General features: G+C 48.9%; 1 protein-coding gene across 1 annotated transcript; it reads left to right on the forward strand.

Annotated features, from left to right (window-relative positions):
• Positions 1–1,290: 1,290 nt before the first annotated feature.
• On the forward strand, positions 1,291–18,709 carry BAG3 (BAG cochaperone 3). Its single transcript, XM_075423837.1, is given in 5 exon segments — positions 1,291–1,308; positions 1,310–1,468; positions 12,933–13,289; positions 15,390–15,770; positions 17,387–18,709. Coding segments are annotated over 5 exon segments (1,689 nt in total). The 3' UTR covers positions 18,161–18,709.
• Positions 18,710–19,067: the final 358 nt, after the last annotated feature.

The raw sequence follows: 19,067 nt of genomic DNA on the forward strand, positions 1-19,067 counted from the left end.
TACAGAGAACATATGGTCTAAGCACGCCTTTCTGTTACGAGACAGAGTGAAATTCCTCTGCAGATCTCACAGATTGGAAGCAGAATAAATCTCTGATATGACATCTTTTGAGGCAGCTGCTGACATGAGTGAGGCTGAGCAGAAGTCCTCTATCACTGTGAAGGGCATGAGAGGTAGCAGAGGTACGAGACGTGTCCGGGGACAGGCACCCCGGCCCCGGGCTGGCTGTGAGGTGCGCGAGGCGTGCGGCTCGTTGCTGTGGGGAGTGGGGGAGTCAGTAATGGCGGTGAGAATGCGGACATCTGAAAGTAAACGCTCTGCAGAAAAATGACCGTTTACCACACTCAGGAGTCAAAGGCACACCACATGAGGACAGAGAACCGGGCCCCTGACGGACCGCAGCATGATTCCAAAGGTGAGGGATGTGTAGGATGGCGGAGCCGCAGGAGTGAAGGAGCAACTTGGAGCAATCATGAGGTCTGTCAGCGTGACAGACAAAACCCGCTCTGCCAAAAGACGAGGGACTATCAGCGCCAAGCAGCGCGGAGAGATCTTTGATCCCGGCCCACGCAGGGAGAGATGCTGACTGTCCCCCCGGGGTGCGGGCAGGCAAGGCAGAGACACTTTGGTAACGAGCATCCATCTCCGATGAAGGCATGCCCTGAGCTCCTTGAAGGAAACCGTTCTGCAGGAGGTGAGGTCTGCACCGGAGCGACACCGCGCATTCGCTCTTCTGCTTAAAGTAACTATCACCAGGTGCCTGTGGCCGCTCCTGTGACTGTCGGATGACTACAAACTGGTGTAACTGCGAAGCAGAGTTACCTCCAGCCAAACCCACGGTCTGCGTGCCGCGCCGGTGCAGCGCCCGTGGAGAAGCGGGTGGTGGCAAAGCTCAGGAGCACTCCTCGCCTTTAGATGCGTTCCTACGTGGAGCTGACTCCTATCAGCAAAGAGCTGAGCAAGCCCCGACCAGGTGAATCTGCTGAGCAGCGCCGGCCCCCGCCCCTCTTTGGGAAGAAGCAGCGTGTTTGTTGCGGTGGTGTGTGCGGGGGGTGAGGGACGGCCGAGCCGCGCTGGAGACAACCAGAAGTTTCCAGCCGGGCCAGCTCCTCCGCACCCCCCCTTCCTCCTCCTCCTCCTCCTCCGCGTCCCTCCCCTCGTCCCTCCTCCGCCTCCGCCGCCGCCGCTTCCAGACACTTCCAGCCCCCCCCCCCCGCCGGATAAAGCCGCCGGCCCGGCGCCCCCGCCCGGCACTGGGCGCACGGCACGGTCCGGCCGCCGCCGCCCGCCATGAGCGCCGCCGCGCACCCCCCCCCCGCCGCCGGCAGCGCAGACGGAGGGCAGCGCCGAGCCGCTGCCGCCCGGCTGGGAGATCAAGGTCGACCCGCAGACGGGCTGGCCCTTCTTCGTGGACCACAACAGCCGCACGACCACCTGGAGCGACCCGCGGCTGCGGGCGGCGGAGCAGGTACGGCGGGGCTGGGGGGGAAGTGTCGGGAAGCGGCGGCGGAGGGACGCGGGGAGGGGCGCGGCGGCCCAGCCCGCACTTTTATTTCTCAAGTTTTCTTTGCTTCTTTCCCTTTTTGCTTTCCCCGGTCACAAACGGGTCTGGCCTCGCTGTTCGGCGTGCCCGGGGAAAAGCCGTGCCTGAGTCCAAATATGTCCATGGCGGGGGAGAGCGGGGCCCTGAGGAGGAGCGGCCCTCTCGGCCCGGGCCCTCCCGCCTCGGCCCCGCAGCCCCCCGCCCCGCCGCCTGCGCCGAAAGTGCTGGAAACCGGGGTCGAAGCGGGGGGGGGGGGGGAGTAAACGCTCCCCCCCCCCGGGGCCTTCCGTGGGGCCCCCGGCTGGGACGCGGGGCCGTGCGGGGACTGGGGGGGGCGGCGGAGGGACCGGCTGCGGCTCCGCCGGGCACAGGGCGCGGGGGCCGAGGCTCGGGGGCGTGGGGTGGGGGTGGGTATGGATTTAAGGGCTGAAGGTCTCTGAAACTCGCAGCTGCCCGGTTTGTGAGCGCAGCCCGCGCCCGAGGGCGGGGTGGGAGAGCGGCCTGGTGCCCACCCGGGAGGGACGCGCTGTCCTCCCCGGAATTAACCCCCTCCCAGCTTTGTGCGGGCCGGCTCACCCGATCCGGAGATAAACGACATCGTTCCAGCAAGAATACAAAGAGGTCCTGGGAAAATGTAATTTGATAACGTGAATATCGAGACTGGCGTTGGAGAAAGTGCTTGAACGGCTTTTTGGAGGCTCCGTCTTCCGGCTGTGACGAGGCACCTGCTAACGCTGGCTGTTACGGCACTAAATAAGTAGTATGGTTTTTATAACCATAAAACATGCTCGAGAAGAAAAGTGCGCAGTTTACTGAAGGGCTTTTGTTGCGTGAATGCCACTTGAAACCAACCCATGCAACAGAAAAGTCGGATTTCGGCTGCTTTTGGGAACTGTGTGGAAGCAGAGCGTGAAGGGCTCTGGTGGATCCGCGCTCTGCCTGAGCGGGTGCCTGCAACAAAACCGCTCCCCAGCCCTGTCTGGTGGGAAATCTGTGGCAGTGAAAGGTGCCTCCTCTGCTGCCAGCCTCCAGGGGTGATTGCAGGGAGAAAAAGCTGCGCCTGCCTTCGCGCGGCTTTTGTGGGATACGGTTTTTTCCAAATGGGAAAACCTGTTACTGCCCGCTCGCAGCAGGAGTGCGTGTGTGCTGTGGGATCGCGTGTTGAGGGAGAGAGAAATGCTTCCAGGGATGACTGTGGAAAATGGTTGGTTTTAGGGAGTTCCTGTCTCATGTTGTCCAAAGAAAAAAGCCTCCGGTTCGTGGTGGTGGAAGTTGCCTGTAACTGATCTCGTGGAGCCATTTGTCAGAGCTGGAGTTAAGAATATCTGCTGGAATTAATGGACGGCTTCTGAAAGCGTTTGTTTGTGAAGCACCAGTGCAGGCAGAAGGGCAGGTACTATTTAGCAAAAGAATCTCAGAATCAGACTCGGGGAAAGCATTTATCTTCCTAAGTGATACTTTCTTAGCTAAACGTTGCCAAAGAAGCCAGATTATCCACTGACACTGAATTTCAAATTCAGCAGTGATTTTTCCAAGGCATTAGACTTTATTTTTTTAACCTAAACAGGTAGGCAGGACAAAATCACATATGGAGAGAGGAAGAGAGGCCAGATGTGAGCAGCTTTCTGATTTCCCTCGTTCTCAGTTCGGCGCAAACAAGAACTCTGGGGATTTTAGAAGTGATCTGAGAATTGCAAGAGCTGACTGCGTGTGTCAGACTTTATGCACGCTTTCAAGGATGGTTATGTAAAGATCAAACTTGTACTGACTTTAGTGCTGCCTCGCTTCCGGTGAAATCAGCCAGCGAAACTAGCAATTCTTTATCACCTTTATGATGGTCTTTAAATAATCCTTACACTGTATCTGTGAAGATTTGCTCCCTTTCTGATGACCTAGGCGACAAAATGTGGCACTGCGCTGTAGGTGGGCAATGTGCAGGTCTGAAGCTAACTTTTTCTAGCTGAGTAATACAGCTGAGACAGCATGAATAACGAAGTCCAATTTTTCCCAAATTGTTGATCTCAGTCTTCTCACATACTCTAGCGTTGACATCGGTGTAACTGTGCTGCCTGCAGTGAACTGTACCAGATATATGGTTGGGTAAAATGAGAAATGGCTTTTAAAATTTTAACTCATGACAGAGCCATTTTAAAGCAGCTGACCCAGACCTTGATTTTGCATTTAACTATATATTTCAGGTGCATTCATCAGTTAAGATGGTGCGCTCTTATTTTCTCATGCAGTCTGGCCTTTTTTACCCAATGAAGGACAGGCATCCTTCCTCTGTGTGTTTAGCTCTGTTACTTGTGTGAAATCATTGCAGTATAAGGCTGGACTGGGGAGACCTTCCCGAGACAGAACAGGAAAATCTCTTGCCGTGCTCCAGTGAGAAATAAGCTGTGACTTTGCAAACGACTGAAAAACATTCATTAACAAAACCTCTTGGTAGACTAATGATTTATTTCCAAGGGTCTAATCAGTTAATAGTTAAGACATTCAAAGAATAAGGTACAGTCAATATTGTGAAGCATGTAGATGCATACTTTTACTAAAAGCATTTACTAGCAGTGTCACTCTTTTCTTTGGTAGAATTGGTGATTTCCTATGCGTATCTATCGTTGGTATTTTCTGTGTCAGCTGACGCCATCACAGCTCAGCATACTTTGTGCAAGATTGGCTTACAACGCTAAATTGTTCACTTGGTATTCCCCAAAGTGTCAATGAAAATAGATCAGGTTGAAAGAAGAAAACAGAAACAAGGCTCGTATACGTATTTATTGATGCCCCTTCCATATGTTGTTTCCACATGCGGTACACCCGATGGGAAATACCACAACTAAAAATAGACCAAAGGAATTGACTGTGCTGAGCTTCGCTGAACTCGGGCTACAGCGATCGATAGCTCCCTAATGCCTTGGGTTTGAGATAAAAGCTGTCCCAGCCAGCCACAGAGTCTGAGGGCCATCCTGAAAGTGAGGGCTGTGTTGGCTGCAGCGATGACTGTGCAGGTCTCAGCGAAGGAAGAAGCAGCCATCTTGCTGATGGCTTCGGTGGTATTGGGGGAGCAGCTGACTACACCCGAGTTTCCATCCTCACCCTGCAGGACTGTTGCAATCTCTTTTCCCCCTGCTTCCCCAAATAAGACTGAAGTCACTTGATTCCCATCTCTTTAGCAGTGAACTTATTTTTGAGCACTGACTTCTCACGTTCAAGTTGACTGAAGAATTCTTGGTAGACCAAATCAGAAATCGCAACGAAAGTTCAATGCGGGCTCTCTGAAACGCTGCGTCTTTTGCAGTGGTTCACATCAGTGGAAGGGAGTGTAAGACCAAGTCACAATTCAGGTCTCGCTTACCTGCAGTGCTTTTACATTACTTATGCTGATGTGCGTTCTGTCACAGTCTGGTTAATTAGTTACTGGATTAAAAAGGTACTGTACATAAAAGGCATGATATGTAGGAGTGGTGAAATTCTCAGCGGGGGATTTTTGGGGAGGGTTGTGTACTGGCTTTGTCCGTACTCGCTGAAGCTGCTTTGTGTAGTTAAAGCCCCCCTTGATAGAATGTGGTAGGCAGGGAGTTAATTTGTAGAGATCCTAGTTAATCTGAAAGCAAGGGATAGATCAAATCAGAAATAAGAGAAAGGAACATGCAGAAATGACGTTAGAAATGACGTGCCAGTGCCTGGGCAATTGTGCAAGAGGAAAAGCGAGGAAAGTCTTGCATGGTTCTGTGTCACTCCCGGCACAGCCTGCCTCTGGCCGAAAGGAGAAAGGAAGGGTATTTGTGCCAGGTGGCAGCATTCTTACCTAGGAATATTTTAAACGCTGCTAATGTACACAGAGGCAGGACTTTTCTGTAACCACGTGGCAAAAATAGAATTGTTCCCACTGGAACCGTGATAAGGCAGGTAGCAATCCAATAGCCTTTGGGGCGTACAGGCTGTATCACTTGCTAGGTAAGCTCTGTCTCCACCTTCCTCTGTGGCGGCTATGCCTGCTCCTCATGCCAAGTTAAATACAAAATAAAAGAAATGGCTCGTTCACACATATTGCTTAATTATAGACAGAAAATGTTGTCACTTTGAATATGTCGTGGAAGCGGTTGGTTTGATTCTTTTGACTTTTCCTTCTTGGTTTTACAGACAGGCAAATGAGGCACGGGGTGGTGAAGGGACTTGTCTAACATCGCCCGGCAGGTCAGGCAGCGTGAAAGTACGTCTTTGTGGCTGATGGAAAGCCTTAGAATTGATAAATAGGGTGCAGTGTTGCAAGTGGTTTTTGTAGTGTTGGAACATTGCTGTTTCAGGAAGTGAAGTCAGAAAACATCTATGTGCAAAATGAAATTTAGATGAAGATGTAGACCCTGACTATAACCAGTGAATTTTACAGCTGACTCTTCAATTGTTAGCTTCTTAGTCTCCTTTTTTCTGGGACAGTGTTTTACTAACTCTGGAGGCTTGTGCTTTCTTCCCTGTTCCGAATGTCTGGCTCGCAGCTACTGGCAGGAAGCGACAGGTTGACCACCTGCTCCTTGGGTAAGCGGGCAGCGAGCAGAAATAACTGAATGAAGCGCGTCATTCTCATCACCCTTGACAAGGATATTTCTGTTCGCGCTCTAAAGGGCTTTTCTTTAGCTCCGTCCATGAAAGCTGACAGGATGGGTGGTGATACCAGCTCCCTCCTAAGAGCGCTCCGCTCGTCGTAGCAGTCATTGCTTCTTTCTCGGAACATGTTCGATTTGGCCCATCGGGTGCGTCCTGTGCGTGGGCCGGCTTCCACTCGTGGGCATAAAGGGCAAGTGTCATCACGGCTGTGCCGAGGCGTTTTAGCCTAAGAAAGAATCATCTTGGTGATCAACAAAAGAACAGTTTTAGTTCCTGGAATAAGATTTGTCTGCCAGCTAGCCAGCATACTTGCTCAGTAAGGCTCTCCGTTCTGGAAAACTTGAGATTAGACTTCTTCAATTTTTAATAGTGTTTATTTATTTCTAATGACATCATTGCGCTTCATCAGTTAGAGCGTATGTTAATGTAATACCTACATACACAACATGGTAATTACAAGAGAGAACAAAAGGCCTGTTTGCCTAAACATGTGTATGTTGGGAAATAAAACTCAGCACTCAACAAGTGAAACATCAAAAGCAGCTTGGCCTATAAATGGGTCCCGTGATGTGACCGACACGAAGGTCTGCGGAGACAGCTCATGCGACTAAGCTTATTCATGGTTTCCCTCAGTCATTAGCTAATGATATCTTGCTCAAATGCCTATGTGCTCAGTGTATATATTTAAGCAGAAATTGTGAGTAAAAGAGTGAGAATGTAAAGATCTTCAGTGGCTGAAGCATGACAGTAGGAAGTTGGGGTCAGCGCTGAGAGCAAACTGCTCTCCCTCCTTCCACTGGTCTGCTTCTCCGGGAAGTAGTAATGAGATGTACTTTATGATAATGTGCTATTAATATGCTGAAAGACAAAGCACTGTTGAGAAACTCTTTAGTACTTTAATGGAGTTACAAGGAATACTTGGGCATGCTGATTTCTGTCAGTAGCAAAGCTGGTGTAGTAGGTTTGATTTGTCTAGTTGGTCGGAGAAGGAAAAAAGTAAAATACAAGCAGGTATGGATTCCAGTTCTAAAGGGGAAAGTTTTGCCTTTCCATGACATAAAATGGTAGTTTTTTAAATAAATGGAATTGGTACATCATTCTTAGATTTTAATATTAGGTACTACTGGCTTTTCTGCTTATTCGTGGCAATTTCTGATAAAAGATAGATTTGAGTATACGTGCAAAGAAAACTTAGTTGTTGTATTTCAGCCACTGATTTTAGTCATGTGGTTGTATTCTTTTGTGAAAGAACAGAATCGTGCTGCTCCCCTCTTCCTAAATATATAGGATCCGGGCTTAAAATCATGTGGCCTCAAGTCAAATTTTGTCGGATGCTGGCATTTTCTCAGTCATTTGAGCAACCAGAATACTTCTATTTGCGTGATACTCTTTACAGCAGCAGCTTAAAAGTTCAGAACCATACTGAAGTCCGTAGACCTTCTGTCTGCATGCAGAAAGAGGTATTTCATCTCTTGGTATTGTTTGTAAAAGTTGTGTTCCTTTGCTAGGTAGTATTTACAAAACAAATACAATTTAAATATAAGCACTGCTGGTCTGAGAGCTACCAAGGTGCTACACAGCGTAAATGCTTATATGCTTTAGAGAACTGAATTTATTGTACTGCAAATAATACCAGTACAGGTCAAGAAAAATGCAAGAGCATGATGGCAGTAAAACTGGCTTTAAACTTCTTTTTCTGTAGATCATTTTAGTATAAGAGGAATGACAAATGTCTTATGCAAGCGGTCTCAAAGGGAGATTCCAAGTTTGATGCAACTCTTGAAGTCACCTAGCATGCACGCTGAATATTGTGACAGATTTCGTTCCATTGGTACAGCCGCCTGGATGACTTCAGTGGCAGTTTGCTTGCGTCAGCAGTGACTGAATTTGCAGGTTTCTGTGTTTCAGTCTGGAATAACACTTGAGCAGTCGCTGGGGCCCTTGAGGAGTGACGCCATTACCCGCTCTGGGTAACAGTACAGCTGTGCTGGGAGTTTGGTTGCAAGGTGATGTTTTTCTCTTGCTGTCACATTTTTCATTCCAATGGCACGCAGCGTCAGAACTCGGTTAAAATCTGAGCAAGTCTGAGGATTTCAGCGTCACTCCTGACCGTGCCCTTCCCATGGGAAGCCAAGAGTAGGTTGTGGGGGTATGAAGTGTTTTTTCCAGTTGCACAACTTGTGCTGGCTGCACCTTTATTTATCATGGTGATGGCCTCACAACAGAAACGCGTATCCCTGTCCCGAGAGGTGGGCACGCTGTCGTTCCTCCGGAGCCCATCTCCCGGCACACCACGGCTGTCCCACTCGCAGCTTCTCCAGAACACGGCGATGCTTTTTCTGCTGGTTTGACTGGCGGTGGTGACTCCTCTACACTTTCTCGGCACCTGCTGAGACGGTGGATTTGCTCTCAGTTTCTAGTGGTGTTTCAGGCTACCTGAAGCGTAGGCCAAGATTGTTGTCAAAATTTCTGAGCCGCTCAAGGGAGGTTTTTTAATTTTTAAAGTTGTTTTTTTTTTTTTTTTTTTTAACGCAATCTGAGCAGGGTTCCTGTTTTTTATGCTTAAACTGGGAAGGATGATGGACTAAGGTTTGTCATTCATTTACTGGTCGTATCTCTTTGTGTGGATTTGCGTTAAATGTGAGCTCTGGGCTTTTTCAAATAATATGTTTGTTAATATAACGAGCAAGAACCATATTTGATAGAAGGCAAATAAAACAAAAATATGGAGTTTTTGGTCTCCTGGCTGGCTGCTGTGTGAAACAGGAATTAAAGCATTTAGAGGGGATCCATGAATCTCTTCTCTGTAGCATTACAACGAACATTTCCCAGAGCTCAGTTCCGTTCCTCCCCCTTGCCGCAGCGTCCCCAGGCACATGAGAGCTTCTTCTGAACCTGCTTGTCCAGGCTGGAGACGCGGGCTCCCTTGCACAGAACAGAGCTGCTTTGGCCGGAAGCCCAGCTGTGGGGGTATTGGGATCCATGTGCCCTCGCCGTTGTGCTGGGTCCTCCCTAAAAACCAAGCCCGGACCACTTGCAGCCGCCTGCCTGACCCCACGGGCTCGTAGTCTGTGGTCACGGGGCTGCAGTGTCGTGCCTCCGTGCAGGGTGTCGCAAGGCTCGCAGGTTGTGCGTGTCCGTGGACTTGGGAAACGGTGGGGAGAAAGGGAACAGGCAGGAAGGAGGAATGTTGAGGATGCGGCGATACAAACTGGCTGACATACGAAACCTTTGATGGAGTTAAATATTAATGAAGTGTTGAAGGGAACAGTGTGGATCAGGAAGAACAGGTGTGATGAGAGCACCTTTCCTAAATCTGTGATCTGTCTGCCTCAGAGCTACTGACCCCGGGGAGAAAAAAGGGATGCTGCGTTTGTTCCTTTACTGAGGGCTGCTCCAGTACAACTGCACTGTGAAGAGACACACACCAAAGCCCTCTGTGGTTAGCAGACCTGACTATGGGGTGGGGGGGAAACCTGGAGCAAAGGACCAACTCGAAATGCTAGCTTTCCACAGGAGCAGCGCAGGTTGTCTGGAGCTGTAAGAATAAATGACAAATTATGAGAGTACAGTTTATGCTGTGGTTCTTAAAGAGGAGCCAGTGTTTCCATTTTAAAAAAAAAGTATTAAACTTTCCAGAAGTTTCACTTGAGATATAAACTGAATGGTTTGAAAAAGCAATCCAACCTGATTTTTCTTTGGTTTGGGGCTGCTGTTTTTGTATTTTTTACAAGGACCTAAGTTGCAGAGGTAGATTTCTCAGGTTGCAAAGACAGTGTGAAACAAGGACAGCCTTGAGGGTCTGAAAATGAAGACAAGGGAGGGGAAGCGTGGTCAGGCCCCTAGGAGGGGGTTCATGGAGCATGGGGGGAGCGGGATGCTGTCCATGTTGAAGCCTTGGCAAGGATTTATCGTTGTGGGTTACTCCAGGAGATTGAAGGGCTTATCCCCAAATGGAGCAGTTGTACACATTGCAGACCCCTAAAATGCCAAGAGAGAGGAGCTGGCGACTGATCCCTCAGGGCAGGTTTGTTGTACGCCCGGGTGGAGTGGAGCAAGCGTGGCCGAGAGCCTTCTCACGTCAGGGCCAGTGCCGCTGGCCCACCCAGCTCCCAAACCCTTCCCAGCACCGACCCTTCCCGTGGGGACTCTGACAGCGCTGGAAGTGAGTGAATCTCCTTTTTATAGCCGAGGGAGCCGTGCCGGGCTGCGGGCTCTCCGGTTGCAGCCGCAGCCCTCGGCCCGGCAGGCTCTGCTGGGCGCAGAACGCGTCGAGGCAGCGCCCAGCAGCGAGGTGCTTCTTCCGACTGTCGAATCACCAGTTTCCCTCCCTGCTCGGCTCCGCTCGCCCGGCAGACATTTGGCTCTGCCGCGGCCTCGCGTTGTTGCTAGCTGAGAGCACCTCGACTTTATTTTCCGGCAAATGCAGTTTGCTGGCGTAACGGCGTGTCCCTCCAGATCCCGGGGGAGGTGGCTGCTGGGAGTGCTGCGCGCTCGGGCTTACGCTGGTGGAAGGTGAAACGGCAAATGCTTGCTGGTCCTCGGGGTGCTGAAGCCCCTGGACAGCCTGCGTTCAGCAGGGGAATGTGGTTTCCCGGCAGGGTGAATTCAAAATGACTCATCTGTCGGCAGTGGGTCCTGGTGCAGACCTCAGCATGAGATCATCCGTGTTCTGTAACTGGAAAAGCCAACTTCAGATACTGCTCTGTGCGAACCTTCTAGGCCTGGCGCTCCTCTGTGCCTCTTTCAGAATTTTTCCTTCATTCGTGGAGGGTTTTTTTAATGTGTAAGAGGAGATGCGGCATCAGGGCTCTGACTTTGAACTTGTTCCTTTCAGTACTTGTTACCTTTATTAGCTTACCTAAATAATAGACTTTGTTCTCTACAGTTTCACTGCTTACAGGAATTCTCAGAAGTTACTTTTTAAGGGGAAACTGTCGTATAGGGAGAACACTCACAATCTGACTGGTAAAATAGTTAATCCTTCATGAATTTGTATATTAATGTGTACAGAACTGACATAAAATATTTGTGCAGCTTAAACACCTCTTTAAAAATAGGGTTTCCAACACTTGCGCCATATGTCCCCTTATTAAATTCTCCTCTTACTGAATAATGACATTACCCTCTGAATGACAGAGGTGCTTGTTACATGATCTGACTTAGCGATACATCTGGAACTTGGCCCTCGCGGGGCCTCAAAATAGAATGACCGGTGCAGGAAGAACTTACTAGAGGACTTGTGGGGGCTCTTAGTACAAACCACTTCCACCCTTGCCAGAGCTTTGACATTGTCCAGTGAGCACACTCAGACAACACAGGGACTTATTTTATCTTGCTTTTCGGTGTTTTCTTCTTTGTTACACTATCCTATCTTCCCCTCTGCTCCCTTTCAATATTTACTGAACTGAATCCTCCCATAGCTGAAAGTTAATACATCCTTCAGCGTGCGGCATTAGTGACTCCTTCAATAGCCAGCGGGAAGAACACCGCCAGCAATCATTGCGCTTCTGATAGGATTAGGCTTCCTTGAAAGTTATTTGTTGCTCAGGAAATGTCTCCAGTCCCTCAGGCCCTTGTTTGGAGGGGCTCCGGCTGAAGGGGGTGGGCTGGCGGCTAAATGTGAGCAGTGTCTGCTCAGTGAGAGATCCTGTTGTAATTAGGCAGGTATTTTGAAGGCGAAGTTGGTATTTGAGAAGTGGGGGTGAGAGTCTTGTCCATAAGCAGAATTTTAGCTCTCTCTTCTCTTGCCTCAGATCTGAAGATCTGAGATATACCAGAAGGCTGTGCTGCCATTCAGCGTGACCTGGACAGGCTGGAAAGTTGGGCAGAGAGGAACCTGATGAGGTTCAACAAGTGCAAGTGCAAGGTCCTGCACCTGGGGAGGAACAACCCCATGCACCAGTACAGGCTTGGGGCGGACCTGCTGGAGAGCGGCTCTGCAGAGAGGGACCTGGGTGTCCTGGTGGACGACAGGTTAACCATGAGCCAGCAGTGTGCCCTGGCTGCCAGGAAGCCCAATGGGATCCTGGGGTGCATTAGGAGGAGTGCAGCCAGCAGGTCGAGGGAGGTTCTCCTTCCCCTCTACTCTGCCCTAGTGAGGCCCCATCTGCAGTACTGCGTCCAGTGCTGGGCTCCCCAGCTAAAGAAAGATGAAGAGCTACTGGAGAGAGTCCAGCGGAGGGCTACGAGGATGATAGGAAAGATGTTCCAGTCCCCCCATGAGGAGAGGCTGAGGGAGCTGGGCTTGTTCAGCCTGAAGAAGAGAAGGCTGAGAGGGAACCTAATATATACCTACAAATATCTGAAGGGTGGGTGTCAGGAGGACGGGGCCAAGCTCTTTTCAGTGGTGCCCAGCGACAGGACAAGGGGCAACGGGCACAAACTGAAGCAGAGGAAGTTCCGTCTGAACATGAGGAAGAACTTCTTCCCTCTGAGGGTGACGGAGCACTGGAACAGGCTGCCCAGGGAGGTTGTGGAGTCTCCTTCTCTGCAGATATTCAAGACCCGCCTGGACAAGGTCCTGTGCAGCCTGCTGTAGGTGACCCTGCTTCGGCAAGGGGGTTGGACTGGATGACCCACAGAGGTCCCTTCCAGCACCAACCATTCTGTGATCTGAAGTGTTAACAGCTGCTGTTAGCTGCCCTGCACGGACCTGACAGGGTCTGAATGTCTCATACGCAGTGGGTGCTCCTTTGAGGACAGACCTTTAGGGCAGCTTTTTCCCACCAGGTGTATTGAGCTGAGCTACCAGCAAGTGCTATATGATGTTTTTAACTTCTAGGAAGGCCAGTCATCAGCAAATGGTCCGTCTCGCGACAGCCCCAAGCAGCCACCAGCAAGAGAAGGAAACATGGGATACCCCAAGCTCCGGGCCGGCTATATCCCAATCCCCGTCATCCACGAGGGCATCGACGGCAGGCAGCAGCACCCGTGCTTTGCTCCGCAGCCCGCTGTGCAGCGATACAAGACAGAAGCGGTGCCCACCGCGGTGCAGGCGCAGCCACCTCTGAGGGGGGGCTACGCCGGCCCCGAGTCCCCGAGTCCGAGGGGACCGGCGGAGGCTTCCCAGGCAGATAAACAATGTGGACCGACAACGGCAGCTGCAGCAGCCCAAGCGCCGGCCGCACACGGACCCGAGGTAACTTGTCAGTGTTGCTGGGCTGGGTTTGCATTGGTCTTTGCAGCATTTATGACCTGAATGTCACACGGGTAGTTTATCCTTCAGAAAGCCAAACTTGCCACTGGGTTACATTTTCCCAATACTTGCACAGTATTAAAGCACAAAAGTGCACAGTCACGGCAGCGTAAATGTGTAAGGTTTTTCTGGCGTTGCCCACTTTTGTGCTGGAGTGATTCTGCAGAAGGAAATGCACGTAAATGGCTTCTGCAGACAGGGCGGCTGTGAGCCGTGCAGGGCCTGCAGCAGGGGAGCCGTGTCTGCGGGTTTATACCGGTTCCCCCACGAGTGGAGGACACGGGCGAGCCGCTTGTGTTCTGCAGCGTGAGTCAGCAGCTGAGGAGAACAAAGTGAGAGAGGAAAAAAAATAAAGTGGCCAGTTACCTAACAGCTCAGGTCACTTCAGAAGCTGTACTGCTGTGATCTTTGCTTTCCAATGTAATACTTCAGTTGTATTAAGTGTGTAGATTTACATATAAACAGCTTTAAAAATGAATTGTAAAGTATTTTTGTCATTCAGTGGCATGTTAAAATACTCTCAAACTATGAATTTTTTTTACAAAAAAAAAGTCACCCTGCTTGCTTTGTGTTTCAGAAGGTTAGGATATTGGTTTGCCTGTTCTCTCTAGAGAATTAGCAGAATGGGTATTCTTGTAATACGTAGAAATATCAACCTCATTTTTATTCAAAGTAAGGTGAGCAGGAAATTCAGCGTTCACCAAGCTGACAAGGTATCAGGTCTGTAATTCAGCAGTGGTGGCTCTGAAACCTGTTTGGAGCCTGAACAATGTAATTAAAATTCTATTAGAAGGTTTCTCAGCTGACTGGACTACCAGTGCCTTGTCCATGCGGTGCCAGGGCAAGAGGCTCAGCTTTTCCCTCTCCCAGCACTGTACAGCGGGGAGTACGCTTTCTCTTGCACCCCGAGTGGCTTCAGGAGCATGTCTTTGGTGCCTCTTACCCGCGTCCTCCGGAATAACCACCGAGGACCTCAGAACTTGCTGTTACAAACTTGGGCAGCACAGCTGGGTATCAGCTGAGCGGAGCCTGTTATTGTGCCTTTAAACCTCATGGTGACAAGGCCACCAGCAGCGGCAGACATGGGTACCGTGATCCACACCAGCATTTATTTCTTTGTTTATTTAAGGTTACTGTTTCGTGGGCAGCTGGGCAGTTCGCCAGCACCAAGAGAAAGGTCTTGTTCCCCTTCCCCTGCCTTGCCCGCCCTGCTCTTGCCGCTGGCTGTGTTGTCCTGCTCCGGTCTGACCTGGCCTTTCACTGAGCTCTGTTAACAAACCCGTTGGGAAATATTTTTTTTTTCCCTCTTAGTGAGTGAAACTGGTCGGAGAATAGCCTGACAGCTGCTGGAGTTGGTGCAAAGCAGTAGGTGGGGTGGTGGGTTGGCAGAGCAGGAGGAGGGAGGGAGCTGTGAGCAAATGAGCTGCCTGCCCCCGAACTGCAGCCCCACGACCTGGCAGACGCTGGGAGCGGGGCTCTGCTGTGAGCCGGGCGCGGGGTCCTGCTGGCAGCAGGTCGGAGCTAGTGCGGCTCTTCTCAAGGGGCGAAGGTGTTGGAGGGCCCTGGGGGGAAAGAGGGGCATTAGCCACATGGGCATTGCCAGAATTACGTGCTTTCAAAAAAACCAAATCTGTTAGCGTGACCGGGAGCAGAAGTCCGGATGTTCTGTGCCTCTGCTAGGGGTTTGGTTTTGACTCCAGCATATAATTTGTTTGCTTAACTTTAGTTTGCCTCAAATGTAACAGGTTTCAACAGGAACAGCCATGCCAAAGCAGCAAACATTCTGACTGAGTGTCCACTCCCTGCTCATTTGAGGGCTGGGAATGCTGTAGCTCAGGTTTTTACTTGTTATAATGATGCTCTCACAACTTTTGTGGTTTGTCTAGTGAGGCCCTTGGCCAGAAAAACAAGGAAGTGGATCCTTTGCATGTGCCGGAAGCAGGAGCTCAATGCCTATGACCATCTCCTTTTCTCTTTGGAAATGAGAAGTACTGTGAGCACAACATGGTTAAAATTTAATAATGGATTTTGTTTTCATGGCAGCCTCAATCTCCTGGAGCTTCTGATTCTCCAGCGGTTTCCCCTCAGTCCTCTGGCAGGCCCAATGCAGGAAGCCATCAGCTTCCTCGCGGTTATATTCCAATTCCCGTGATCCACGAAAACATCCAGCGGCAACCAGCGCAAGTCTACCACCAGGCACAGAAGACACACTACCCTGCCCAGCAGAGCGAATACCAAGCCCACCAACCGGTGTTCCACAGAATTCAACCAGATGAGAGGGAGCCGAAGACAACGCGCGCGCAGTCTCCCTTCCGAGTGTCTCAGAGAGGCTCATCGAGCCGTGAAAGCTCACCGGCCAGAGTCACCACCCAGATACAGCCCCCAGCTCCCATCCGAGTGCAGACAGTTGTAGACAGACCCCAGGTACGTAGGATGGGGAGGGGAATTACCTGCCAGGTAGTTTGTTCAGTGTGGCTACAGCTGAAAGGTTGTCTCATACTAACAGGTACATGGAAGAATGTAAAGCAGTCTCCACTTCTGTATTTAAACAGATTGGGAGATATGGAGATAATAGGCTAGCAGCAAGCTGCCTTTCCACCTATCCGGACTGTGGAGTCTTTGGGTCACTGAAATATGATTTAACACAGGATTTGATTTTCCTCTCGTCAGAGTATAATTTGGAGTAATTACACTGAGGTCACTGATGTTGCATTATGTTTGCGAGAAGAAAATCAGGTCTGCGGGATTTGTGGCATCTGTGTAAATACACGTCATTGGTGTCTCAGAGCCATTTAGGAGAGCATCAGATGCAGAAAGTAATCTCAGTTATGAAGAAAGAGGATCAGCAATATCTAGTCTTAGAGCTTTTTATTTTTCCTACATGAAGTATGCTCTTGCTCATAGAACGTGTTGCTCAGTGAACATTTTTTCCATGTTAAAGTTCTTACTAAAGCTACAGTTAAAGACTACCGGGAATTTGACAGCTGTGAGTGTGTGGAAGGGGGCTATGTGTAAGAACAAGCCTTGCTTTCCTCACTGGAGAGATTTCACGTCGAAAATGTTTGACAGGAGAAGAATTAGGTTAATATTTCTGAAAACCCAGGTGCTAGGACAGGACAATGCAGACTTCAGATTTAATGGCATATTTGAGGTTGTAATGGTATTTTATTTTTATGGGTGAGAATGTGAACTCCCTGATCAAATTTTACATTTAATGGGTAAAGCAGTAACAGATTTTCAGTGCAGGCCATTACTTATTTGGCTTAAATATAAATGGAGGGATTTTACTTCAGCCATCTAAATTCATGAGAGCTGGATTTAGCACCTTTCCAAAATCACTGTATATGTGCGCAAGCAAGTGGAGGGGGGAAGGAAAATACAAATCTTGCAAATTCCAGTTTTCTGCTAAAATTTCAAAACTAATACCAATTTGAAGAGGTTTCTGATCTGACGACTGTTAGATGTGTAGTAATCCCAGGGGCTGTCTCTAATCGCTACGGTGTAATAAGGTTGACATAGTAACATCTGCATGGAAATACGCTAAAGATAAAATTGGTGAAAATAAGCGCTAGCAAGGAAAGGAATGTCCTGAAAGCAGGAATGGGATGAGAATAGCCTAAAATGTGATTGAAACTCAGCACAGTAGTTAGCTTTTCAAGAAGCACAGCTCTGTTAGTGACACGCTGGGGATGAAATCTTGACCATGCTTCAGTCAGCTACAACAAGTCTTGCTGACTGAAGTAAGCTTGTAGGGCTGATTTTAGCGAGCACGGGCAGGATTTGGTGGGTTGAAGTTTAATGTGTTTGAGAGGCAATTGCTGCTTGTAATCTGTAATAGCTCGAAAACAATAACTGAACTCTTCAGCACTGTTTATTTTAAAACAGTAAAATTCAGCAGTGCACAGGAAAGGCTAATTGTCTGGCGTATGCAAAAATTGCACTTTCTAGAAGTACAAAAAATTGTTAGGTTGCTTGTTCTCTAGAAGGAAATAAGGAGCGTTGTTCTTTGTATCTCAACACGCACTTGCCTTGCTCACCAGGTTTCTCAGCAACAAGTCCCACCTCAAGAGCCACCAAGACCATCCCCACCACCTGAAATCAAACCTGAAAGCAGGGCAGTCCCACCACCTGAAACTGAGGCGCCGTCATCGTACATCCCGATTCAGGTCACCCACCAAGAACCGGATCTGAAACTACCACCCCAGAAGCCTCCAGCCATGGCAGAGAAAGCTGATAAAAAGATTCCCTGCCCAGCTAAGATTGTTCCCCCACAGGAAAGGCCTCCTCCTGAAGAAGCGGCGACACCGAAGACAATGGAAACGGGAGAACCTCAAAAGCATCCTGGTGTTTTGAAAGTGGAGGCGATTCTGGAGAAAGTACAAATGCTTGAGCAGGCAGTTGACTCCTTTCAAGGCAAGAAAACTGACAAAAAATACTTGATGATTGAAGAATATTTGACCAAAGAGTTGCTAGCCCTAGACTCAGTGGACCCTGAGGGTCGTGCGGATGTGCGCCAGGCCAGGAGAGATGGTGTAAGGAAGGTCCAGACCATTTTGGAAAGACTTGAACAGAAAGCAGAAGATGTCCCAGAACCAGTTCAAGTTGATGGACTTGAGCCAAATTTGCCAGAGCCGAAGCCACCGCAGGAAATCATGGAGATTGAACCTGTGGTAGTCAAGAGCAAGGGAGATACCAGTAATAAAGATGCTAAAGAGGAAACCAAAATGGAAAGACATCAGCCTGAAACTAAGGAAGAAGTGTTTACCAATCTTGCCACCACGACAAACACATCTAATAATCCAACTGGACCGTAGTCCCGTGCTGCAATTAAAATCTCTCAGACTTTATAACTTAAAGTGTGTTTAAGTGAATTTTAAGTTGCATGCATTTCCAGAGCTCTTTTCAACTGGTTTTTAATCAAGATAACAGCTTGGGACACAGTAAACACTTTGTGGGGGAAGGAGGGAGTTAGAAAGAAAGTAATGCATTTATCCTTTATTCTTACACTATGTAAAAGACATGTTTCAGAAATAAACCCTGTACATTAATCACTTTTAGATCAGCTGAGTGGGGGGGTTGAAAAGCCAAATGAACTACTTCAGGGTTAATATTGACGCGTGTTGTTTAGGGTGTATTCTTCTGCAGGTGATTTTTGTAAAATCAGTGGCCTGCATTGTCAGAATACCGGTCCTTCTATAAGTGTAGCCACTCTTAACAGTAATGTTTTTATTTTTAATGTTCACAGTTGGGCACTTTAAGTCATGATGGATAGAAAGTGTGTAAGAAACTGTAGGGATATTTATATGTGTGTAGGACTTCGATGCTATATTTTAAGAGGGAAATAAAATAATATAGAAGCCTAATTTAGTCTTGTGATTTTATAAGCTGGAAATGTAAGGGCAGTAATCAGTTTCAAATACACTCTGCTAAACATGGAGATTTCTTTTTGTACACCACTGGAGTTGAAGTCTGACAGCTGCTTTCTCATTGACACCAAGATGTGCCTTTCTCCACTCACTTGCTCCCTCTTAATGTCGTTGCTGTATCATGTACGTGGATTGAGGAAAGAATCTGGCTTAGCATTTCCTTTTTCTTTTTTCTCCCTCTGCCCTGGGAGTCACCATTTAACAGGAATGTTTATAGCATTAAGAAATCCATGTCTACTGTTGTCTTACAGAAATCTACTTTACAGAATCTTAGCCTCTTCTTCAAAGTCGTTAA

This window comes from Opisthocomus hoazin, chromosome 6, assembly GCF_030867145.1.
Source record: "Opisthocomus hoazin isolate bOpiHoa1 chromosome 6, bOpiHoa1.hap1, whole genome shotgun sequence".
Lineage (NCBI taxonomy): Eukaryota > Metazoa > Chordata > Aves > Opisthocomiformes > Opisthocomidae > Opisthocomus > Opisthocomus hoazin.